General features: G+C 41.9%; 1 protein-coding gene across 4 annotated transcripts in view; it reads left to right on the forward strand.

Moving 5' to 3' along the window:
- Positions 1 to 27,096, forward strand: part of SLC25A21 (solute carrier family 25 member 21) — a 420,995-nt gene that overhangs the window by 376 nt on the left and 393,523 nt on the right. For 2 of the 4 annotated variants that reach the window (XM_073638942.1, XM_073638943.1), the window contains exon 2: positions 6,773 to 6,878. In XM_073638942.1, the coding sequence (XP_073495043.1) occupies positions 6,809 to 6,878 (70 nt within the window). In that variant the 5' untranslated portion in view covers positions 6,773 to 6,808. Of the gene's footprint in view, positions 1 to 2,359; positions 2,555 to 6,772; positions 6,879 to 27,096 lie in introns of those variants that run through there. The other 2 variants (XR_012247354.1, XM_073638941.1) reach the window with 2 other exon arrangements.

The following is a 27,096-nucleotide window of genomic DNA, read 5'->3' on the forward strand; positions in this document are numbered from 1 at the left end:
CCGTGTGCGTGTGTCTATTGCGTATACATGTAGCAGAGCCGTGTGTGTCTATTGCGTATACATGTAGCAGAGCTGTGTGTGTCTATTGCGTATACATGTAGCAGAGCTGTGTGTGTGTGTCTATTGCGTATACATGTAGCAGAGCCGTGTGTGTGTCTATTGCGTATACATGTAGCAGAGCTGTGTGTGTCTATTGCGTATACATGTAGCAGAGCTGTGTGTGTGTCTATTGCGTATACATGTAGCAGAGCCGTGTGTGTGTGTGTCTATTGCGTATACATGTAGCAGAGCTGTGTGTGTCTATTGCGTATACATGTAGCAGAGCTGTGTGTGTGTCTATTGCGTATACATGTAGCAGAGCTGTGTGTGTGTGTCTATTGCTTATACATGTAGCAGAGCCGTGTGTGTCTATTGCGTATACATGTAGCAGAGCCGTGTGTGTGTGTCTATTGCGTATACATGTAGCAGAGCCGTGTGTGTGTGTCTATTGCGTATACATGTAGCAGAGCCGTGTGTGTGTGTCTATTGCGTATACATGTAGCGGAGCCGTGTGCGTGTGTCTATTGCGTATACATGTAGCGGAGCCGTGTGCGTGTGTCTATTGCGTATACATGTAGCGGAGCCGTGTGCGTGTGTCTATTGCGTATACATGTAGCGGAGCCGTGTGCGTGTGTCTATTGCGTATACATGTAGCGGAGCCGTGTGCGTGTGTCTATTGCGTATACATGTAGCGGAGCCGTGTGCGTGTGTCTATTGCGTATACATGTAGCGGAGCCGTGTGCGTGTGTCTATTGCGTATACATGTAGCGGAGCCGTGTGCGTGTCTATTGCGTATACATGTAGCGGAGCCGTGTGCGTGTGTCTATTGCGTATACATGTAGCGGAGCCGTGTGTGTCTATTGCGTATACATGTAGCAGAGCCGTGTGTGTGTGTCTATTGCGTATACATGTAGCAGAGCCGTGTGTGTGTGTGTGTCTATTGCGTATACATGTAGCGGAGCCGTGTGTGTGTGTGTCTATTGCGTATACATGTAGCGGAGCCGTGTGTGTGTGTGTCTATTGCGTATACATGTAGCGGAGCCGTGTGTGTGTGTGTCTATTGCGTATACATGTAGCGGAGCCGTGTGCGTGTGTCTATTGCGTATACATGTAGCAGAGCTGTGTGCGTCTGTTGTGTATAAATCTAGCAGAGATGGTTGTGTGCCCTCACTACATGTGGTCCTGCACGTCTTCCTATGCTAGCAGCTGTATACTGCTGCTGGTTCTGTGGTTGTACACTCAGGCTGATGTGCGGCAGCTTGTACGGATGGAGTTATTTTGTGTATGCAAGAGAAGGAAAGCTCCTCTGTAAATAACACAACCCCTGTAATACATGTACTGGGCCAGGAGGGCACATTAGTGGGGTTTCTGACGCGCTGTTGTATATTCGGCATCCTGTGTGCACCCGGCAGGGGGGTTCTGGGTGCTGGTGTCAGACCTCCTCCCATCTAGCACTGAGTCACTATAGTGGAGATCATGGTATCTGGGCTGTGCTTGTGGAAATGAAGACTCCTCGATGGTATAAATTGAAGGTTTTTATTGCACAAATGCATTTTGGTGCAGGACTGGCTCCAATGATCTGCCCCCCTGGTGAGACATGATTAGTCCGGTGCTGTCCCCAGATATCTTTTCCCCACCCTGCTCTAGTTGATTGCCAGATCTGTCCTATGTGTTTACATTGAGAGACCTGTCAATCACCAATAAAAAGGCTTCACCAGTCCAGTCACATCTCTCCTTTTGGTCCCTCACTATCTTTTCTCCAAAATGCCGCAGTGCTTCAGACAAGAACATGTCTGCAATCATGGATTCCTGCGGGGCCCCCCCCCGGGTGGTCTGGATTCCTGGAGCCCCCCCGGGGGGGATGGACTCCTGCGCCCCCCAGGGATCTGATTCATGCTGAATCTGTTGCCAGGTTCGTTTTTTTACATTTCCCAAAAAAATTACGATGGACAGAACGGACATTTCTGTGTTCCATTTTTTAACCCTGTCCAGAAACTCCAGGACAGCCCATAATAATACGCCATTTTTTTACCCGTCCATCTTTTTTTTTTTTAAACCCAAAGAAGCCTGACCAGATTAGTATATGTGTAATTCTCTTCCTACAGTTGGAATGATTGCGGCTGATGTCTTCATATCAGAATGGCAGAGTCTCTTCCCCTGTGTCACTGATGGGGGCGCTGCTGTCAGCCATGTGGGGCTGTACACTACTCACCTGGAGAAGTAGTGAGAGTCTGGTCACATGATCATGACATCATCCCAGGTCCTTCTGCAGTCTGTGTACACTACACCCTGGCTGTCATCAGCTGGAGGGAAATCTGCCCCCCCCCCATTGGCTGCAGTATGGAGGCTGGACACAGAAAACGGCCAATAACGTTAAAGATTCAAGTTCTGCCTTTCAAAGGCTCATTTCCCTGAGCCAATCAGGTGTGAGGAAAGTCAGACTGCCTGCAGCGAGGCTGCTGCCGTCTTCTCTCCTGTACCAGATCCCAGAGGAGGCTGCCGGCGTCACATCTCGGTACAGATGAGTGTCACAATCAGACCGTAGAATTCTTAGTAGTCGTTAGAACTTGCCGGCCACTTGCCAGGAGTTATTTCTTTTGGGTGTAGTAATATGGATGCCATGGGGTATGCCCTGTGCATTATATATATATATATATATATATATATATCAGGGGGATAATTCCTCCGCTAAATCCAGGACGGCGTTTTGAGATGTGTTTTATCTTCTTTTCAATGCTTGTTGTCCAGGCAGTAGATACTCTGTTAAAGTTAAAACATTTTCATTACTAACATTACCACTTTGTATTGAGCCATGATGCCAGAAGAATGCCACGGCGGTCACCAATTGACTACAGGACTCACTGATTGGCTCCTGCTGTCACTGATTAGCCGCGGTGGTCACATCCTGGCTGCTTATAAACAAATTACGAGGGGGCTGACAACTCTACTACCTAATGTGCTGCCAGTGTCTCTGTCGTACCGCCGTACGGTAGATTGTGGAGACATACTGTCAGTGGTAACATACATTGTCAGATTCGGTTCACACTAGGAAGTTTTTGATGCAACCCTTAAAAAAGAAAAAAAGGTCCAGCTGCGCTGGAGACCATTGACAGGTCCTGTCGGGTCGCAATCAGCAAGAATCATGTATCTCTCCTATTTCTAAGAAAAATATCTGCAGACATAAGGTCACCGGCTCTGCTCACCTCAATGCAGAACAGTGCGCAGCCGGATTATCCCTTTAAGCCAAAACAAAGCTCAAGCCCAGACGGCAGCAGGTGAAGCCCTGATGGCTCGGTATTAATAGCCCTGAAGTCACTCAGGAGTCAATCTATCAAGATTGGCATTTTGTATACTAGTTGTGATCCAGCATGCACTGCGGTAAAATGTGCCAAATTCACTAATAGGCAAGGCGTGCACCAGAAATGTGCTTTTTTTTGTCATAATTTACGCCACTTTTGGGGATTAAATTGATGAATTTGTTGGGCTGCTCTCGACCTCACTTCCAGTTTTCCAAATATAAATCAAAAGTCACAAAATGTTTGCACAACTACGAGTTTTGAACTTTTGATGTATTGGTCCATGTGTATGCCGACTAATGGTGCCCACTCGTGGCATCGTATTCTCTTATAGAAGTAATGGCTATGAGGAATAATCGCTGCATAATCGGCCTCTGCTGGAAACTGCAAAAACTGATTAAATACAGATATCTGCTGTTTCATTATGCATCGGTATTATGGACGTCTGAAATGCGTTCACAGGAAAAAGGCCTAAGGCCGCGTTCACACTTTATGGCTGTGATGCATTTTTGCCACATCTATGGCAACAAAATACATCCATTTTGGTGCAATTTTATAAAATAGAGGCAAAACGGTTACAATTCTACTGCGATCACAGCAAAAAAAAAAAACAAAAAAAAAATGCTCTGCGGCTTCAACATGTGAACGTAGCATAAAACGGAATTTCCTCTATTTAGCTATATGAAAATACACTGCAGTCAAGACAAGAACATTGTGGTTGTGTATAAGGAAAGTGCAAGGGTCACACATAGCGCTTGGGGCGTGTAACATGCATCCTAGGGGCGTGTGCTGAGATCCTGCATAATATTTAAACAGAGACCCTGAGTCCAGTGATATGTCACTTACTGGGCCGCTTGCTGTAGTTTGATAAAATCAGTTTTATCAGCAAGAGATGATCACTATAGACTAGAGGACTAGTAATCCTGCTGCTAGGTAGCCCTCTATAAGTATATTCATGAGCTCTGTATAACCCCACCCCCATTACTGGCAGCTTTCTGCCTTCGCACAGTATACCCTGAAAGCTGCCAATCGGTGATGTGGGGGAATACGTGATCTGAGCCATAGGCTGGTTTTTAAATGCTCCATTTTCACGGTCGAAATACGGACCATGATGACCAGATCCGCTGCTTGTCTCCTGACCCGAGGCAGTCCACGTGAATTCAGCCTTAGAACAAGTAGACATTGGATAGCCATTAGTGTTGAGCGAGTATGCTCGGCCGAGCTCCGAGTATTTACAGCTGCTCGGTGATATGGTTGAATCCCTCCTGTGTGCATGATTTGCGACTGTTTGACAGCTTTATTACATGTGAGGAATGTGTAAGAAATAGACATTCCTCCCATGTAATAAAACTGTCAAACAGTGATTCAACCATATCACCGAGCAGCTGTAAATACTCGGAGCTCGGCCCGAGCATACTCGGCGAAAGGGTTAATACAACATACTCGCTCAACACTAATAGCCATACATGACTCAGGTGAGTCCTACCGGATGGCAATGATCATTGTGGTAGATACCAGAGGATCCTGCCCTCGCAAAAAACACCAGTGCATGTGCACCACTAGGTTCTGAAAGTAAGTGATGGGCAGTTTAGGGGAATATTGCTGGATAATAGTGCAATGTAAGTATAATATACAGTGCATTGTGAAAGTATTTGGCCCCCTTGAACTTTTCTACCTTTTGCCACATTTCTGGCTTCAAACATAAAGATATAAAATTCTAATTTTTGGGGGAAGAATCAACAACAAGTGGGACACAATCGTGAAGTAGAACAAAATTTATTGGATATTTTAAACTTTTTTAACAAATTAAAAACTGAAAAGTGGGGCGTGCAAGATTATTCAGCCCCTTTACTTTCAGTGCAGCAAACTTACTCCAGAAGTTCAGTGAGGATCTCTGAATGATCCAATGTTGTCCTAAATGACTGGTAATGATACATAGATTCCACCTGTGTGTAATTAAGTTTCCTATAAATGCACCTGCTTTGTGATAGTCTCAGGGTTCTGTTTCAAGTGCAGAGAGCATCATGAAGACCAAGGAACACACCAGGCAGGTCCGAGATACTGTTGTGGCGAAGGTTAAAGCCGGATTTGGATACAAAAAGATTTCCCAAGTTTTAAACATCTCAAGGAGCACTGTGCAAGTGATCATATTGAAATGGAAGGAGTATCAGACCACTGCAAATCTACCAAGACCCAGCAGTCCCTCTAAACTTTCATCTCGAACAAAGAGAAGACTGATCAGAGATGCAGCCAAAAGGCCCATGATCACTCTGGATGAACTGCAGAGATCTACAGCTGAGGTGGGAGAGTCTGTCCATAGGACAACAATCAGTCGTACACTGCACAAATCTGGCCTTTATGGAAGAGTGGCAAGAAGAAAGCCATTTCTCAAAGATATCCATAAAAAGTCTCGTTTGAAGTTTGCCACAAGCCACCTGGGAGACACACCAAACATGTGGAATAAGGTGCTCTGGTCAGATGAAACCAAAATCGTACTTTTTGGCCACAGTGCAAAACGGTATGTTTGGCGTAAAACCAACACAGCTCATCACCCTCAAAACACCATCCCCACTGTCAAACATGGTGGTGGTAGCATCATGGTTTGGGCCTGCTTTTCTTCAGCAGGGACAGGGAAGATGGATGGAGCCAAATACAGGACCATTCTGGAAGAAAACCTGTTGGAGTCTGCAAAAGACCTGAGACTGGGACGGAGGATTTATCTTCCAACAAGACAATGATCCCAAACCTAAAGCAAAATCTACAATGTTGTGGTTCCAAAAATAAATGTATCCAGGTGTTAGAATGGCCAAGTCAAAGTCCAGATCTGAATCCAATCGAGAATCTGTGGAAAGAGCTGAAAACTGCTGTTCACGAACGCTCTCCATCCAACCTCATTGGGCTCGAGCTGTTTTGCGAGGAAGAATGGGCAAGAATTTCAGCCTCTCGATGTGCAAAACTGATAGAGACATACCCCAAGCGACTTGCAGCTGTAATCACAGCAAAAGGTGGCGCTACAAAGTATTAACTCAAGGGGGCCGAATAATATTGCACGCCCCACTTTTCAGTTTTTAATTTGTTAAAAAAGTTTAAAATATCCAATAAATTTCGTTCCACTTCACGATTGTGTCCCACTTGTTGTTGATTCTTCCCCAAAAAATTAGAGTTTTATATCTTTATGCTTGAAGCCAGAAATGTGGCAAAAGGTAGAAAAGTTCAAGGGGGCCAAACACTTTCACAATGCACTGTGTGTGTGTGTATATATATACATACATACATACATACATACATACATACATACATACATACATACATACATACATACATACATACATACATACATACACTGTGTAATCAGGCTGACATTGTACAGAATAGATTAGATTTTGCAGATTTCTGTGATCCATTCACTAACATCATGTATTGTTCTGTCTGTCAAGGACGTCTGGTCATCTTTCCACCTGGTTCTCACAGTCATGTCTGCCTCTCAACATGTCAGCTTTTGGACAGAAGCTTCCCAGCAAGTGTTAGCTGGAGGATCTGCAGGTAAGTGTCATATTTATGATCAGTATGTATTCACGGTGCCATGCACAAGGCTGGACGCTGTACGTGGTACTAGGATGCCAAGGGGCCCGCCAGTGACTGATTCTGGAGGCCCACTGTTCAGGGTCATGGAATATTTCTTGACGTTTTTTCACATTTACCAATGCTTCTATATAATAATAAACTAGGTAGTTTGTTAAATGAGTTATGAAATGCTGCTTCTGTCTGTACATGTTGCAACTCCTGCACAGAGGCCCACCTGGAGATTTGCCTGTCCTCCGGTGGGCCAGTCCGAGTTAGTGTCAGCCTTGCACAAAGTCACGGAGAGTCTCTGCAGATCCCTACTGTGAAGCCACAGGCACCCTGTGTGGCCATATGGTGCGTCTGGACTATGGAGACATTCATCTGATAAGGCATGAAAAGATTTTTTTTTCTGTTGAGTTCATATACTAGAGCCCCATAAATGCACGTCTGTAGAGACCGCCTTACTTCTATTACTTGTAGGTAGTAATGACAAGTGATACCCTCTTATAATGAGTAGTAAAACTGCCTTGTACATAAGCCCTTAGTTTTCTATACATTGTAATACTGACCTCTCCATGGTATAAATACTTGAATACTATGATATCACATGATTCAGGACTGCCTTCATTCAATAGCTATTTAGCCTCTGATATCTCTGTCACTAACTATGCAGAGCGCAGCATTTGAAATGAGTTTATCGGCTGCTGTGCTCTTCATAGGCAACAACTGAATTGGAAAAACTTCATTATACTGAGAGATTTGTCATGATAAATTCATACCAATTGGTGCACTCTCTATAGGAACTGGCGGCAGCAACCGAGATGACAATTTACTCAATCAGTTCGTTGCTGGGCACGCAGTCACTGTACCTGTACGTTATTCTAAGTTTTAGCTGACGCCGTTTAGTGTAGCAGAGATTCCCCAGTACTGGTCCTCTTGGATCATTGCGGAGGGGAAGAGGAGGGGTGGAGAGTATTCCAAAAATGTTGCGCCCCTGCCAGGGCTGTGGAGTCTGTAAGCCAAACCTTTGACTCCGACTCCCCTCATACATGGTTAATGTTTAAGTTTAAGTGCTAAATTTACTGTAGTAAAATGGTAACATCAGGCTTTTAATCATTATTATGATACAATAATAAAACTATTTAGATAGAACATAAAATATATTTATTGGAATACAACTTTAGAACAAAAAAACTTTTGCATATTTACAATTTATTATACACTCTGCAGTAAGTGGGGGGGGGGGACAGTTTTCAACAAAATGTACTGAATAACATTTATGCAGTCTATGAATTTGTTCTGAGAAATAGTATCACCTCCATCAGATCCTCCTTCATAGATGACCTCAAATCTGACCTAATAATTTTAAGGCTGGAGAACAACCTCTCTACACTAACTTGGGTTGGTGGCAAAGCAGTAACCACATGGGCAACATCTCTAACAGTTTCAGTGTATAAAGGAATTGCCTTGTGCACAGTCAGTTTTGATGAAGGATTGAGCTCTTCTACTTCTTTGAGAGCAAGTGAAAAATTTTGTAATTCCGCAATTGCCCATTTTCCAGCACGTCTCTTCAAGATGGAATTAATTTTAAGGGTTCTGGCAGCAATAGCCAATTTCCTCACTTTGCTAATCCGAGTAGCAGCATGTCCCTCTTGCAGACTATCTCTTATTGCCTGCTGCAGCGTGTGCACAACACAGCGCATGTGATGAATAGGAGAGAGGTGTGAAGCAGCTTCAACAAGATCATCTAATTGTAAAGAATCATTTTGCTGTTCTTCTGTAGTAATATCTGTTTGTTCCTCCGTTATGGGAACAGGACTGTGGACTTCCATCCCCAACATACAGAATCTGAAATGTTCTTCTAGCTGCTGTTCACCTTCATTATTCTCATTCATCAGTTTAATTGCACGTATCATGTTTGAAGCATTATCAGTTATAATAGCAAGAACCTGTTCTTTTTTGTTCTTAATCCTGCTTTCCTGTTCACTCCAGCAGTTCTGAGATGAGTACAGGCATTCCTTCCCTGTGTGTTTGTTTGTTTTCTCCTTATCTGTAGAGGAGGAGCTTCACTACTTATGTACATAAACTGCAGCACAGATTCATCTCAGCTTAAAGTCTAGACCCTTAGATCAGGAATAGGACAGACGTTTATAGGACATTTCATAACTTTCCCAAAATCTTATGAAAAAATATTCCCCACAAACCGCATTGAACAACTGTACAAAATTTATTATATATTTTAGGAGTTGGATTCGGTCCATTTTATAACGACTCCGACTCCACAGCCCTGGCCCCTGCATTTCCCAAGGCAAAGTGCAATTTTACATTTTATTACTTTAGAGCAAAAAGTGCAACTTTCTATCAGTTTAAGCGAAGAGACTTAAAATCCAAACAGATCTAATCAAATCATATTGAGTCTGTTATAAAAGTTACTAGTATAGTTCACCTATATTTATGGCTCCGATTGTCAGAGAGCCACTTTATCCTGGGTCCTGGCAGCTTCATTTCTGCAATCAAGACAGTGAAAGTGTTTCTTATGTTACAAAGCAGATGTGCCGCACGAACTGCTCATTTCAATAGCCAAGCCAGCCCCTTTCTGCATCACAGCCCATGTATAGAAGCAGAAGGGGTCTGGCTTAACTATTGAAATGAGTTAAACACAGTCTGGGGACAACATTGTTAACACGCTCCAATATTAAGCTGGGATGGAGCGGATACCTTGTCGTTGGGGCATAATTAATCTATATGAGTAAACTATGTAATTAGTTCTTTAAACCTCATTTTTGTGTGTGTGTATATATATATATATATATATATATATATATATATATATATATTTATTATTTTTATTTATTTTTTTTTCTTGCAAACGGCATTTAATGGACAGAGGATTGCCAAGGTCAGATTAACCTAAAGTACACCCCCTTTCTGTAGGGGATGCTTAGTCTGTGGTACACACCTCTCTCGGGTATCCTTGGCTCTGCTTCCTTCATCCTGGTCCGCTGCCCTCTGTTGTGCTCCACTTTGGGTTTTACAGGTTCTCTAGTGTGGCTCTGTGACCTTGTTTTTATGATCCTATTTTGGGCCCATTAGGACACACCTGTGTCTTAGGATAGAGATTTAAGACTTTGGTTTGCTGTCTTCCACCTTCTCCTAGTTTGGTGTCCTCCACCTTCTCTGCACATCATGCTTAATTTCATGCTGACTTCCACTTCATCTGTCCTGACTGTGCCACGTCCTCGCTTCCCACGTGCCATCCTGCCAGCTGCACCAATGTCCGTGGCCTGTGTATTCACCCAGACCTGGGGCTTAATGGGCCCACTTCACAAGGTGAGCCTCAATATCTATCTCCATTGTTAAGGAAACCTTGCTTATACTGCTTCATGTAGGCTCCACACTCAGGAGGAACCCCTCCATGACTCAGAGCGGGGTGACACTCCCAAATAACAGCTACTCCCTGGTGGAACACGTTGTCATTGTCCTCCACCATAGATATCTACACTCTGTAAATTTGAGTTTTCCCTTTATTTTATCATTGTCAGGCCATTTTAAGTTTCCTCTTGGCTCTGATCACATTGTCTATGACCATCGTCTACTTCTCCCTGGTTTATTTCGCCTTAATGATTTTTTTCTTCTGTGGTGTTAATACATCACAGAGGATTTCTGCAGAAAATAATGTGATATTCTCTAGAAAATAGTATTGTCTTCTGTAAAGCAGCATGGACGTCTGTAACAAGCTGCACACTGCCGCAGCGTTGGGGAGGAATGTGCTGAACCAATACTTTCCTCAGTAGGTGAAATGTGAAGTTTTCCGCCTCCGTCTAATGAACCGGACTCTGGAATCTCCAGCTCAGTAATGAAATTTCATGGATTTTCTGCCAAAGGTTGTGCTTAAATAAGTATTAATCGTTGCCAAGTAGTTCTGGTATGGACGTGCAGGTAAAAGACTTTTAGTGGCAGTTTGGGGGATTTTGTCTAGTTTTATAGGTGGGTGTTAAAGCATATTTAAGCCTCGACCCTTTGAGTGGTACTTTTTAAGGGGTTATCCCATAAGCAGCATTCATCACCTATCCACAGGATTAATGGTTAATGTATGATCCCTGGGGAAGCGGCTGCAATCTGAAGAACAGGGGGTCAAAATTCTCTTATGGCAATGGAGGGGTACTGAGCATGTACGACTACCATTGCCACAGACAACAAATGGAGCAGTTCTTGCACCTGCTCACTATCCACTCCATTCACACACATGACTTGATGACTCACATTCTTCTGATCAGTTGGGGTCTGAGGGGTTGAATACCTCTCAGCGATCATACATTTACTGCCTATCCTATGGATGTGTGTTATGTATCCCGGGATTACCGCGACAGAAAGGGGCCAGAAGGCCGCAGTGTCTGATTTCATGTACTCCTGCACTGATTAGAAGCACTTCACCGTCCTATTAAACGGTGCAGGTTTCTGTCAGCAGTACAGGGGTTAATCTGTTCAGCATGGAGTCTCTACAGTTTCCCAGCTTGGATGATCTCAGCTGTTCAGTGTTGGCCACTCCCCTCAGCTATATATACTCTCCTCTGGCAATCAGGAATTCCCAGTGTTAGTTTCATACTGCCTGGTTCTCAGTTGGAGGTGTTGGTTGTTTGAGGAGGTGTTTGGAGTGTTGTTCTATAGACTGTTGCTTGTTGATTTGTCTGTGTGCATATCCTCATCCTCTTCTATTTGTTTTTTTCCTTTCTTTTCTCCCTGGTGTTTCCCTCTGTTGTTTGTGGGTGCATATTTGTATGATTGGTATTTTCATTTATCCCTGTACATCTTCCCTTGTTAGTCTGGTTTGTTTATTCTTATACACTACAACTCCCCACTTCCCTTGGTGTGGTTGGGGACCCATAAGGACTGATTTAGGAGCTCAACAAGGCACATTGCCCCAGCGCCTTCACAATTAGAAGTAATCCGGGGAGCAGAGATAGCTAGGGTGCCCCTAGCTTTAGGGATAGGGAAGGAGCCCATAGCTCCGTGATATCAAACAGTGTTGTGACAATATGTTATTTATGGGACTACCCTTTTAACTCGGCTCTATTAGGGCACAGCTATGATCAAAACTTGTAGTTTAGAGGCATCTAATCTGAGGGTTGTCCCTCATACCAGACCATTGGGTGATTCCAGAATAAGACTAGATTGGGGATTATTGGTTATACACTGCTCAAAAAAATAAAGGGAACACTCAAATAACACATCCTAGATCTGAATGAATGAAATATTCTCATTGAATACTTTGTTCTGTACAAAGTTGAATGTGCTGACAACAAAATCACACAAAAATCATCAATGGAAATCAAATTTATTAACCAATGGAGGCCTGGATTTGGAGTCACCCCCAAAATTAAAGTGGAAAAACACACTACAGGCTGATCCTACTTTGATGTAATGTCCTTAAAACAAGTCAAAATGAGGCTCAGTATTGTGTGTGGCCTCCACGTGCCTATATGACCTCCCTACAACGCCTGGGCATGCTCCTGATGAGGTTACGGATGGTCTCCCATGGGATCTTATCCCAGACCTGGACTAAAGCATCCGCCTACTCCTGGACAGTCTGTGGTGCAACGTGGCATTGGTGGATGGAGCGAGACATGATGTCCCAGATGTGCTCAATTGGATTCAGGTCTGGGGAACGGGCGGGCCAGTCCATAGCTTCAATGCCTTCATCTTGCAGGAACTGCTGACACACTCCAGCCACATAAGGTCTGACATTGTCCTGCATTAGGAGGAACCCAGGGCCAACTTCACCAGCATATAGTCTCACAAGGGGTCTGAGGATCTCATCTCGGTACCTAATGGTAGTCAGGCTACCTCTGGCGAGCACATGGAGAGCTGTGCTGCCCTCCAAAGAAATGCCACCCCACACCATTACTGACCCACTGCCAAACCGGTCATGCTGAAGGATGTTGCAGGCAGCAGCTCGCTCTCCACGGCGTCTCCAGACTCTGTCACGTCTGTCACATGTGCTCAGTGTGAACCTGCTTTCATCTCTGAAGAGCACAGGGCGCCAGTGGCGACTTTGCCAATCCTGGTGTTCTGTAGCAAATGCCACGCGTCCTGCACGGTGTTGGGCTGTGAGCACAACCCCCATCTGTGTATGTCGGGCCCTCATACCACCCTCATGGAGTCGGTTTCTAACCGTTTGTGCAGACACATCCACATTTGTGGCCTGCTAGAGGTCATTTTATAGGGCTCTGGCAGTGCTCCTCCTGTTCCTCCTTGCACAAAGGCAGAGGTAGCGGTCCTGCTGCTGGGTTGTTGCCCTCCTACGGCCCCCTCCACGTCTCCTGGTGTACTGGCCTGTCTCCTGGTAGCGCCTCCAGCCTCTGGGCACTACACTGACAGACACAGCAAGCCTTCTTGCCACAGCTCGCATTGATATTCCATCCTGGATGAGCTGCACTACCTGAGCAACTTCTGTGGGTTGTAGAGTCCGTCTCAATCTACCATGAGTGTGAAAGCACAACCAACATTCAAAAGTGACCAAAACATCAGCCAGAAAGCATTGGTACTGAGATGTGGTCTGTGGTCCCCACCTGCAGAACCACTCCTTATTGAGTGTGTCTTGATAATTGCCAGTTATTTCCATCTATTGTCTATTCCATTTGCACAACAGCATGTGAAATTGATTGTCAATCAGTGTTGCTTCCTAAGTGGACAGTTTGATTTCACAGAAGTTTGATTTACTTGGAGTTATATTCTGTTGTTTAAGTGTTCCCTTTATTTTTTTGAGCAGTGTACTATAAAGGCTGAGAACATTTACATAGACTCCCATTTTATATGATGAAGCAAGATTAAACATTTTATTAAGAGGCACACTCTGAGACAGTCAGGTTCTGATAATGTCTATGTGAAGAAGTAGGAGTCTAATGTAAGCCCTAGTGGCAAGTGTGGAAATTGCAAGATTTTTATTTAATATAAATAATAATCTGAAAAAAAATATGTACATTGAACAAAAATATCCCAATTTAAGCAGTAGGCTTTTTTTTCTGATGATAGATGCCCTGTAACAAGTTTGGCTCATTTTTGACAATCTAATTTGAAATATAAGCCTGCGGTCAGTGAGCCGGCTGGATGGGCACTAGAATATTTCCCATGAATTTTAGTAAATCTGCAGTTTGACATGTTTTCCACTCAGTCTCCCATTTTTCTTCAAATATTATGTGCGCCAAATTTGTGTTTTTTTTGGCCTCATAGGAGCGGCCCTCCGCCCTTGGTAAATTCTCCATTGTGTAGCACTTTATCAGCCAGTACTGGACTCGTCCACATCGGTGCTCGCCAAAGTCAGGTTAATTGTAAATCCAAGTAACTTGTCAGTCGGTGTGAGAGGATACGTGTGTGGTGGGGGGGGGTTATATATTTCCTCCTTTTTAATAGTTCACTTGTGTCATTTGATCAGTAACCAAACAGTTTTATCTATATCTACGATTAAGAGTCAGCTAGACTCGAAACGCATCAGATATATTTTTATGCCCACGCTCCTATTCTAATGAAGTTTTTTTTATTTTCAATTCGCTTTGCTGGATTGAAAAACTTCTTTTAACATTTTTACCCCTGAGAGTAATTACTGTGCAGGGGCTCGGTGCTTATGTAGATGTACATGAGACCTGTGTTATATCTGTATTATTGAAAATGCCACACTTTATGTAGTGTAATGCAGCGACATGCTTGCATTACGGTAATGGTCTAGGATGTGTTTTACCTGACCATATACCTTTCCCTCAGCTGACTGGTCACATGACTGTGACATCATACAGGTCCTGTATGCACAGTAAAGGTCTGTACACATGACTGGGACAGCACACAGGACCTATACACACAGCTGACTGATCACATGACTGTGACATCAGCAAGGTCCTATCAGTATGTGTGTGTGTGTGCACAGGATGCATATATAAACCCTGCTTGATGGGAGACAGGTGTGTTCGGTGTGAGGCGTGAGGCCTGTGCTCCGTGTGTGTGGGACACCGTTTGTGAGAGGCCTAGGGAGGCCGAGAGTGAAGCCTGGCAGCCTGAAAGGCCGAGCCTGGATCCTGTGCGTGGATGTCAGTGGCCTTTGAGGGAGAGCCGGCTTGGTGAAGAACCCTGAAAGGCGCAGGCTGGATGTCAAGTGTGGAAGACATACCAGTAGCCTACGAGGGGACGACGGCTAGAGACCCCCACCTGGGAAAGCCGCAAAGCCACAGTGGTGGCGGAATAAACGGACTGTTGCAGCCAAACCCGCTAAAGGTAAAACGCTGCGTTATATGGACATGTATGTTGTTGCCTAGCTGAGGGCTATAACGGGAGCCAAGTGGACGTATCTGTCGCTGGAAAGGCTCCCGAATTGTGATGTGTGTAATATGCCGGTCTGCCACTTGAGAAGCTCCCGGAGGTGATAGGTGTAAACATGCCGGGCGTATACTAAGATGGACTGTGTGATTAGCGGTTTATGACGAAATAATAAACTGCATTGTGAATTATCGGAAGGACATTGCTTATGTGCCTTAATTCAGAGGTCCCCAACCGCCGGTCCGCGGACCAGGACCGGGCCGTTGGGGTTTTTCAGCCGGTCCGCGGGGAGAGGGGGCCCCTCCAGCCTCCAGCAATTTGTTGTGGACCAATACCCCATATGCGGGGGGAAAACTATTGTTTGGGCTCCTGGCAGGACCCGGAAGGGAGGGCGCACAATTTAACTTTTGGGATGTAAAATAGATTGTTCACCCCATGTTGTATTTGAAGAACCTTTGACGTGCTAGGACAGCAGAAACCCTGCAAAAACTAACCTGATTTTACAAACTACACTACTCAATGAATTCATCTAGAGTTACAGTGAGTATATTGACAGCATAACTGTTTCACAGGATTTTATACCATTGACCGATGAAGAAAAAAAATTTCATTTTTTTTTATTTTCACAAAGTAAAAATAGATTCTATAATTTAAGCAATTTCTCCCGATTGTAGTAATACCCCTTATATGGCTGTTTGGCGACACAAGTGTATGGAGCGAGGCCACGCCCACTACACGGGCCCTGGCCGGGAGTATGTATAACTCATACATTCCCTCCTATCCCGGGTCAGAAACTAGCGAATCCTCACAGGGCACGGTGCATACACTAGGGGGATTCATAAGACTGCAGCCACACAGAGTGACTGCAGACTTATCGATTTGGACCGGTCAACCCCTTTAAGTGATTACTCCACTCTACTGTAATGCCAAATGTGGACACTAAGGCTACGGCCCCACTGTCAGTATTTGGTCAGTATTCGGTCAGTATTTTTTCTCAGGAGTGGGAGCCAAAACCAGAAGTGGGTGATAAATGCAGAATTGGTGACTTATTTCTATTATATCTTTTCTCTGATTGTTCCTCACCTGGTTTTGGCTCCCACTCCTGAGAAATAATACTGACTGAATACTGACTAAATACTGATAGTGGGGCCATGGCCTAACTGTGATTTAGGCACTGTTGGGCTCAGCTGGGAGGGATGGAATTTGGATTTGGAAGCACAGATTTCACTGGATTTCTTTTGAGGGAGCAGCCATGTCGCCATTCCACAGTCTGTGTGCAGTCAGTAGTATGGAGGCCCCCAATATTTCTGTTTACAGATTATGGACCTTAGTAGGCACTTGTTTTTTTCAGGGTTGAGTTGAAGCTGTTTTTCTCAGCATTTTGGGGTACAGAACATTTTTGATCTCATTTATCCTGTGCTCTACACTGAGCACTTACATCAGGGTTTACATGTAAATCTCAGTTGGAACTTTGGATCCATTCACTATAGTGAGGTAAATGAAGACACTTTGAACTCCTCTGTTTCAGTGGTTTTCGTCTTCTTTGAGGTGCACAAAAGTGTAGTTGGCTGCTCTTTTGTTCATGCCTGAAAAAATGGGATCACTATGCGCCGTTCTTTGTATCAAACGAGACCACGTGGGCAATGCCACGAAGAGGCCTTCACAAAGCAACATCACATCAGTCCTACGCCTCGAATTATGGAGTGAGGTGACATAACGTATGATAGCCAGACCTCTCTGGTCTTCATCCCAGGTACACTAACATCTCGGCGTTTACATTGATTCGGTGGTGGAACCAGTGGTGCGGCCATTTCTCCAAAATGTCCCAGGAGCCATTTTTCAACACGACAACGCCAGGTTGCCAGTTACTCGTACTACTGTGAGCAGCCTGTGTGATTTAAATGGGCTTCCATGGCCTGTCGTGTCTCCAGACTTGTCTCCCATCAAGCACATCTGGGACGTGTTTGGTCGGCAATTACTAAGGGAGCTGCCAGCAGCGGATCTTGATGATTTACTTCCCAGCACAGCTGAACCTTCCTGAGACAATCATTAGTAACCTCATTGATCGCAGCCCTGGCTGTAAGTTCTGGGATTTCTGCACATAGCGCTCATACTGCATACTGAAGAAATTGAGATGTTTTGAATATTTTTTTTCATGCTTTGCATATCATTATCATGTCTGTGCATCCTGTGATTAACATCATTCCGCAACTTTTCCTTCTTGATGCTGCATTTTAAAAGTCGAGAAATATGATGGGAATACCTCTTCCAAATAACCTCTCATCAGTGAGGATTATTACCTCTGTACAGTCTTCATCCTACAGATTTAAACTGGAATCTTGTCGTTCACATAAAGCAAGCAGAGATTTTTGAAAATAGAAAAATATTAAAACTTAAAGTATATTAGAAAGTTGCAGAACTTTTCTTTATACTTTTGATTAAACTTATTAAACCTTTACATGTAAATTCTGTGTAAACCAAGTGTGTGTGAATTGACTTTGCAACGAGGGAATTATCGCACCTATATAAAATGTCCACAAGATGGCAGACTGGATCCTAATATTTATCTCTTTAAAAACAGCGATTTTGGATGGTCCTTTATGTATTGATGGTTACACAGATTAATACTGTTTTTTTTATTATAAATCTAATATTGAAATAGAATAGTATTATTTTTAAATTTGACATGGTGTTCTGGGCTGAAAATGGAGAGCTTTGCACATTGTTCTTATAGGAATCTAGAAGTTTTGTATTTTACTCTGCTACTTTTGGCTGAAATAACTGTGACCTAATAGTAATAATTTATATAAATCTGAGGAAACAATCTTATTTTTGTTACAATGCAATGTGTCCCTATGGTCCTTATGATGTTCTGCCTTTCTGCAATGTTTGAAGTGGACCATAGAATGATAATGAGGCATTAGTAGTAATGTAGTCCTGTAGGTATAAGTGTGCTCGGTGTGAGCAGAGTGTAGCATACTGACAGTTAGTCTTCTACATACGGTGGCGTTTAAAGGATTATTCACAAAATAGCAGGTTATCCCACATCCTCTGGATATGCCCTGATTGCTGGGCAGTCTGACTGCTTGGACAGTGCTCAAAAACCCAGCTGTGCAGATCCCCGTCTTGCATGGCGTGAAAGTGCACATACTGGACCTCAGCTCAGTTCATTCTCTATGGGACTGCTGGTAATACCGTACTCTGCTGTCTCCAGCAGTCTCATAGACCGTGAATTGAGTGGAGTTCAAGACTGCGCACCTTCACTGCTTTTAAGCCTTGGCTATGCAGAGCTCAATTTCTAGCTTCCAGAGCCCCATTTATAGGAATACTGGTGGTCTTCAAGTGATTGACTCTAGGGGTGGACCTGTGGAAGTTTGGGTTCTGGTATGGATCCAAACTTTTGAGAAAGTAACAGAACTCGAACTTCATTGAACCCGAACTGCTAAGATCTCTTTCTCTCTTTCCTCTCTCTCTCTTTCCTCTCTCTCTCTTTCCTCTCTCTCTTTCCTCTCTCTCTCTTCTCTTTATTTCTCTCTTCTATTTCTTTCTCTCTTCTATTTCTTTCTCTCTTCTATTTCTTTCTCTCTTCTATTTCTTTCTCTCTTCTATTTCTTTCTCTCTTCTATTTCTTTCTCTCTTCTATTTCTTTCTCTCTTCTCTTTATTTCTCTCTTCTCTTTATTTCTCTCTTCTTTCTTTCTTTTTCTTTCTCTCTCTTTCCTCTCTCTCTTTGTCTGTTCTCTCTCTTTCTCTGTTCTCTCTCTCTTTCTCCTCTCTCTCTCTCTCCTCTCTCTCTCTCTCTCTGTTCTCTCTCTTTCTTTCTCTGTTCTCTCTCTATTTCTCTGTTCTCTCTCTATTTCTCTGTTCTCTCTCTTTCTTTCTCTGTTCTCTCTCTTTCTTTCTCTGTTCTCTCTCTTTCTTTCTCTCTCTTCTTTTGGGACTGACCCTTTAAGTATTCTCCCTAGACTGGACGGATCAATTATTTCTAATGCTACTGAGGAAGCATGTTAACACGGGCATTCACCACCGCCCCCTTCCACTACCTTCTAGGATTTGTACCCTTTTCTCTGCCTGCCCTTTTTTCGTTTTTCTGTCACCGTCTTCCAAGAACAATAACTTTTTCTTTAACTCTTCCATTTATTTTTCTATGTATTTGGCAGGCTTTAATTGTATTTTAAAAATGTTGTATCTTTCAGTGTAACCTATATTGTATTGAAAAACTAAATTTTGAATTCTTCTTTTTTGAAGCTTTCTTTTTCCGGCATTCATGACGTGTTCTCTTTATTTTACTGCACAGTACGATTAGGGACATAACGAATGTTATACACTTTTATGTTTTCCTACTTTTACAACATAAGAAACAACAACTTTTATTTCCCTGTTCAGCCCAGTAGAAGAGGTTTCCTGAGAACTTGTTTTTCTGCAGGACGAGCTGTAGTTTTTGTTGGGACCATTTTGGGATAAATATGACTTTTGAACATTTTTTTTTCCAGGCAAGTTAACCAAAAATTAGAAAATCTGCAACTGTTTTTTTTTTTTTTTCATGCCCTTGATTATGCAGGATGATTAACATGAACTTTTAATTGTTAAGATCAATTAAAAATAATACCCAAGAATCTCATATAGAAATAGTTGTAATAACCCGATGGAGATCACCAGTAACATTGTAGGGTATAGTACATGTTCACAATCCATAAAGGAATGAGGGCCGACAAAATGCAATAAACTGTTAAAATAAATTGCCACTTCCTATTCTGTAATAATAAAAATGAAGGGAAGGATTTTTTAAATGAGGGCAAAATCTGTCCATGGATCCGGCTACATGAGTGGGTGGTGAGTTCAGGAGACAGGGAGAGAAGGAAGTGGCTCATAAGTGGAGAAAGAAGCCTATTTATTTCATAAGATATATTACAAAGTTTCTTCTGTTTGCTTGTACGATTGATTTATGTAACGTTTGATGAAAGGACAGTGATCATTTAACCCCTTAGCGCAGGGTCACATCACATATCAGTACATGTACATCCACGCTGGGGTCCACAGATGTGCAAGGGGCTTAGGAGCCAATTTACACTGTGTACTGTGATCAAAGGATCGCCGGTTCAAATCCCTCTAAGGGGACCAAATATTAAAGTAAAAAAAAATGTTTTTAAAAAATAAATATATAATTTGAATCACCCCTCCTACATTTCCCTAGTAAAAAAAAGAATTCTAAAATACACATATATGGGTTAAGTGATGTTACATTTTTGGTAGACCAGACTTCTATTAAAGCAAGCAACAACACCCTAATATATATATATATATATATATATATATATATATATATATATATATATATATATATATATATATAATCTGGGGAGGTGAGGCGACCGAAAAACCCTAATTTTGTGGTTTCAATTTAATTTCTTTACCATGTTTACCATATGGGTTAAATAATTTTAGTATAATATATATATTATACTAAATTATTTAACCCATATGGTAAACATGGTAAAGAAATTAAACTGAAACCACAAAATTAGTTTTTTTTTTAGGTCACCTCACCTCCCTAAATAATACAATAAAAGGTGATTAAAGTGTCATATGTGCCCTAAAAGAGTATAATTAGAATCATCAGCTCACCCCACAAAATACAATCCCTCACAGAGCTCCATCGATGGAAAAGTAACAATTTTGCAAGCCATGGAAAATGGTGACACTAACCATAATTCTTATATTTTTTCTCTATTTTTAAAAACTGTTAAATCTATTTTATGCATCTTTGGTATTGCCGTAATCATAATGACTTGGAGAATCCTATTGACCATGTTGCCAGCTCATTTTTACCATACAGAGAAAATGCACCCCAAACACTTTTTTTCTTTTTTTTTTTTTTTAAATTTTTCAGTACATTATATGGTAAAATGAATAGCGACATTCAAAACTATAACTTGTCTCTCCAAAAACTATTTTTCATATGTGTAGGTGGACAGAAAACATAAAAAATAAGTTCTGGCTCTTGGAAGAGGGCGAGGGCAAAAAACAAAAGCAAAATAATGAAAAATCGCCTGGTCTTCAAGGGGTTAAATGTGCTTTCTGGGATGTTCTAATGGAAAGGTCATAAATACATAATTACCCCACAGTATAGCATAAAAAAGGCATTTGTGTGCCCTATGCAACAATTGGTCATGTAGTACTTGTACAATGTTGGCAGAGTATAATCCGGGGAGGGAGCAGAACTTTTCTGTTTCCATCATTGACATCAATGCACTTGGAAAGCTTTTAACCCTTTAACGCAGTTGGATGAATATATTTGTCATGAGCACATGTCAGGAGAGCTGTTACCCCTTAGATCCCAATCAGAGTCCTTTCCTGCCCCCAAATATGACCTCTTGCTTAGCACTGATGGGTGGCAAAGACCCCAAAATGTGTGTCTGCAAATAGAATGTCTGGTTTGGCTTCTATGCTGGGTCTTGTGGTGGAGGGGTGTAACCTGGGAAATACGGGTACACTATCTAAGCGTATTATTATTAAAAGTTGTAAAACTAGAATAAGGTGAGAGAAGATTTTACTCACCTTTTGTAGAGTTGTGCAAGCAGGCACAAGAACGAATCTCCAGTGCTGATCCCCGGTGGTGGTTTGCTGCCTGTGTGCTTGTCGTGGACAATTTGTTAAAAAGGTTCCAACGTTCAATAGATGGAGAGGAAGAAAAAAGAAAAGCTAGCTTAGGGCGCTTCCACTCGAAGCTACCAAGGATCCAGAGGTGTAGTACTGAAAATATTTTATTACGGTTCTTGGTTAAGTTCCCTTAGGGGACTAATAATTGGTGTTTTAAAAAAAATTAAAGGTAAAAAAAATCCTCAAAATCTCAGTTTTTCCACAATAAAAATAAATTATTTAATCTGGAAAAATATAAATGTCTTAAAAAAAAATAAATAAAAGACATATTTAGTATTGCCGCATCTGTAACAGCCTATACTACAAAACTATGTTATTTATCCGAGATAAAAAAGAAAATGCTACAATTGCTGTGTTTCTTGATCATGCCTCACAAAACAGTGATCAAAAAGTAGTAAGTATCCCAAAATTATCAATACCAATAAAATTAGCTTGGAAAGGAGGAAAAGGGAAATAGGAGAGTCAGCTCACCGGTAGATGCAGATACTCAGTCCATGTGGATATCGCAAGGAAACGCCATGGTTAGGGTCGAATAAATGCAGTCAGACAAAAAGGTAGAATATCCATCGATAAAAATAAAAATATCTTCCTTTATTGAAATTCATGTGAAAAGTCCTGTATTGCGGACAAACACCAACCACCAGACAGACCAGCCCGATCAACGCGTTTCGACTTTATTTAGTCATGAGATCATGATTAAGACTCAATAAAGTCCTAACGCGTCGATCGGACTGGTCTGTCTGGTGGTTGGTGTTTGTCCTCAATACAGGTCTTTTTACATGAATTTCAATAAAGGAATATATTTTTATCGCTGGATATTCTACCTTTTTGTCTGACTGCAAAAAAAAGCTCTGTATACAAAACCAAAAAGTTAGTGCTCTCAGAATATGATCTAAAATATTTTGAGATATAATTTGGATATACGAGTAATTGAATGGACACAATAATATAAGACTACTGTATATCCTTTTTTATCCAGCACGGTGAAAAATTAATACAAGAATTGCTGATTTTGGCTCATCCAGTCTCACAAAAAAATGACATAAAAAAAGAGCAAAAAGTCTTATGTATCCAAAATGTTACCAGTGAAAACTACAGCTTGTCCTGCAAAATAACAAGCACTCGCAAAACTCTGTCCAAAGTTAGGTAATGACTTGCATGTCTCTTAAAATGCGAAGTCATCCCACAATAAACAAGCCCTTATACAACTAAGTTGATGGAAATCTAAAACTGTCATGGCTTCTAGAATGGGATGATGTAGAAAAAATAACATTTTTTAAAAAGCTTCATCCAAAAGCCACAAAATGGGCCAATCCTTAAGGATTAAAAATCAGGAAATGTTGCAAGTTTTTTTTTTTAATATTATTGTAGAAAGTGACATTCCAGGCCTGGCATGCCAGTGTAAGGAGACTTCTAGACCATGCAATGCATGTCTGCGAAATTAAATATGCAAATTACCTCTTCAGAGAGGAAGAGGACTTGAATTCTAGTGCCACATATTAGAAGTACCAATCCTGAAAGTCAATATTGATCCTTTAACGAGCCTTGTCATATGACTTAGGATAAAAGCCAAACCAGAATCTGAAGTTGCAGACACGTGTTTCTGGGTACTGCTCCTCTTCAGTGTGAAGTATGAGATCTGATTTGGCTCTGTGAGAGGTTCTGACTTGCATCTAAGGGGTAATGGTTCTCCTTTTGGAGCTACTTCCAATAGATGTCCCAAGAGTTCTAGTCGTCTTCCTCTCTGAAGGGGCAATTTGCATATTTCATACTATTTGCACATGGGGCCAATATAAAGTTGTCCCCACATGGCCCCAGCCTTAAAGGCTGTAAAGCAACTTTTCTGCTCCCTGTCCGTCTTGCCACTCAATAGTAAATGATTCCTTTTGTCCCCTTTGTCATTTGCATTTCTGATTGTGCATTTATTGGATTGCACCTTTGGGATTTCGCAGTGGATACAATAAAGCCACTCAGGCTTGTTGTATCCTAAGTGACATCACAAAAAAGATGGCTGCCTCATTAGCTTTGACACCACCTGTTATTTTGCCTGACTGACCCTGCTTTTAACTGTGTCACGTCGTTGATCCCCCCTCTTCAAGGCTCACTAAGACCTGACCGCAGAGCTCCACTTTGCTTAGAAAAATATTGTTTTTTGCCAGAAGGCTGAAATATGAATCACGTACCAAGAACAAATTAATTCACCATATCGTCTGATTTTTTTTTTTTTTCCTGACGTTTTCCATCACTAGTGAAATCAAGCCTGCCAACTAGAATAGCATACCCTGCTTATAGCTCTGCGCTGCTTTGCTTGTGTCCAAGAGGCTGAAATAAGAATTTTCTAGTAACATTTAAAAAAAAAAAATTTTGTTCTCTCTGTAAAATGTATTTTACCCTTTTTTATTTCTATTATTTCTAGATTTTTTTTTTTGTTATTTTTTGTATACCCACTCCGCTTGTGTTTTTCTTTGAGTTATGGGGAAAAGTGCAGCGATTAGGTGTAGCAGACAAGGTATTTGACCATGCAATTTTTTTCCTTCAAAGCCTAACACTTCTTTGACCTGTTTATTTCTGTCACCTTGCACATTCCTTTTCTTATTCTGTGTAACAAGACCAACAAAAGAAGGGAGCCCACTCTGAATGTGTGCTGAACCGCAGCCTAAGTTCTTCACTTTTAACCCCAAAAGCAGGTATGAACCACAGAGAATCCTCAGGTCAGAGTCCCATGAGTGGTCTCCTTTATGTGCAGCTAGTGAGTAGATGGACTAAAGGCTCTGAGTAATTGTGCCATGGCAGCAGGCAGGGATCATAACCGGACACGGCACATGTCAGGGCAGGGAGAGTTCGGTCATATGTGGTAGTCATAAGAAGGTCAGAATGGGCGGAGGACAAGTAGATGTTGTCAAATATACAAGCTGGGTCTGTAACAGAAGAAGCAGGAGCAAAAACAACAGGAAAGCACTTTGCAGGGCAAACAGCGGTGTATTGAGGTGTAGATGAAAGGTTCTTCTTCACCGCCTGTGTCTCGTCTCGCACACAACATCTATAAACGATGTACGATCAATGTGGGTGCTGCTGCTGGAGACCCTCTCCTGGATCAAATCTGCTCCATTGACGGTACTCCAATTCCACAGTCAGACAATAAAAAGTGCAGGTAGTAGTGGCGGCACAATCTCTAAGCATTCACACTTTAAGGAAAGTGAATGGCTTATTGGATAGTCTACGCATTCAGTGTTGCACTGAACCCTTCATCGGAACCATAAAATATGATATTAATTTGTCCTAAGGAAGGGGTAGGTGCAACCCTGAAATTGCATAGACTATTCAATAAACCATTTACTTTCATTCAAGTGTTAATATCCCCACTTTTTTTGCCCTAATGAGAATTGGCGTACTGTTGGCGAGGCTGGTCAGTGTGTCATTCAGCTTTGGTTAATAGCTGTTGTAGGGGTTTTCTTGTCACAAATAAGCTCTTTTAGGCCACGGCCCCACTATCAGTATTTGGTCAGTATTTTTCTCAGGAGTGGGAACCAAAACCAGGAGTGGGTGATAAATACAGAATTGGTGACTTGTTTCTATTATACCTTTTCTCTGATTGTTCCTCACCTGGTTTTGGCTCTCACTCCTGAGAAAAAATACTGACCGAATACTGATAGTGGGGCCGTGGCCTTAAAATAAGTCATCAACTCCTGACACACTGCTGATTTTGGGGTGGTTTCATCAGCTGGAAAAGATATGTAATAGTTATTAAACGGGCAAGCTAGAAAAATTGGACTTCAAGAGTCCTCCAAAAGACAACTCTCTAATTGAAACTGACTTTGAAGGCAACCACTTTCCTCAAGGGTCTATTTCTTATGGGTTTATTCATAAATAAGCTGTTAAAGTGGATATCGAGAGTGGGCCATCAGAATAGTTTCCTTTTGGCGTGCCCCATAATGCCCCATTAGATGGGTATGTCATACGGGCTGCCGTGATCACGTGGCAGTAGCACCTCTATGACGTGCCCATGTCGCCAACTACAAAGGCTTAGAGGTAGCGTTGACTATATCCCTTTAAAGCAGAGATATCTATGGTCATGTATTGTGTTCTTTTACAGGGTTAATGGCTGCCTTCATTTACAAGGACATTTTTGAGAGTCTCAGAATATATATATGCTCTTGTTTTTAAAGTAAGAATTGCTCCCTTAGGAAGGGTCACGCTGGAGCTTTACTGTGTCTGAGTTCTATTTCAGGACCGTTCTCGCTATTTCCTTTAGCTCTTATCTTGTAGAAAATCATTTAGCTTTTCTTGTTTTCTCTTCTTTTTTATGCATTGAGTAATTTTTCTAATTTCTCTTTTTTTCTGTTGCATGGGTTACATTGCCAGAAAATTGAGCCGTAAATTCACATCTGGTATAAACATGGGATGGATGCTAGTTTGTGAAAAATATATGTATATAGGCGTTCACTGACTTCCGCTCATTTACTGAACATTTTTAAACCATTTTCCAGTTATTTTTCTATTGATTTCTGTAAGGACAAAACTGCAGCATAACAAACTTATTGTAAAAACTTTGCTTTTAAAACTTCTCATGGAAAACCAATGTTCACATTCTCAGCCAATGTTTTTATTGCTCCAAAGCGTAGAAAAAGAAACCTGATTTTTATTATCAAATGATCACAGGTTCAAGTCCCCTATGGGGACTAAAAAATAAAATGATTCAAGGGATTGTCCAGGCTTGTAGTGCAAGTCTTCAGTCACAGAGTGAATCCTCACAGTGTGGATTCTCTAGTGCCGGGAAGCTAACGAACACATGACCGCAAATATGTGATTTGCCTACCTTCAGTCACATTCCGACTAGACGTGCAGATACGTCTAGTGGGAATGTGGCCAGGCGTATGCAAATCGCATACTTGCGGTCACGTGCCCGCCTGCTCTTGGCGCCAGCACTGTAGAATCCTGATGGCGCGCACACTGTGAGGATTCACAAGTCTGCAGTCACATGGGGCTCAAGTCTGCAGTCACTCTAAGGTTGGACAACCCCTTTAAGTAAAACAAATGTTAAAAAAATAATTACAATTTGAATCCAACTTATCCCTAAAAATAAATAAAATAAACATGTTGGGAATTGCCACATTTGTAAAAGTGCATTCTAACAAAACGTAAAATAATTTAACCCATAAGGTCGACATTGTAAAGAAAATCAAAATTCTGTTTTTCAGTTGCCAAATCTCCACTCAAAAAAAATGAATACAAAT

The sequence above is a fragment of the Phyllobates terribilis genome, unplaced genomic scaffold (assembly GCF_046119375.1).
Source record: "Phyllobates terribilis strain yellow unplaced genomic scaffold, ASM4611937v1 Scaffold_7__3_contigs__length_470593459, whole genome shotgun sequence".
NCBI lineage: Eukaryota > Metazoa > Chordata > Amphibia > Anura > Dendrobatidae > Phyllobates > Phyllobates terribilis.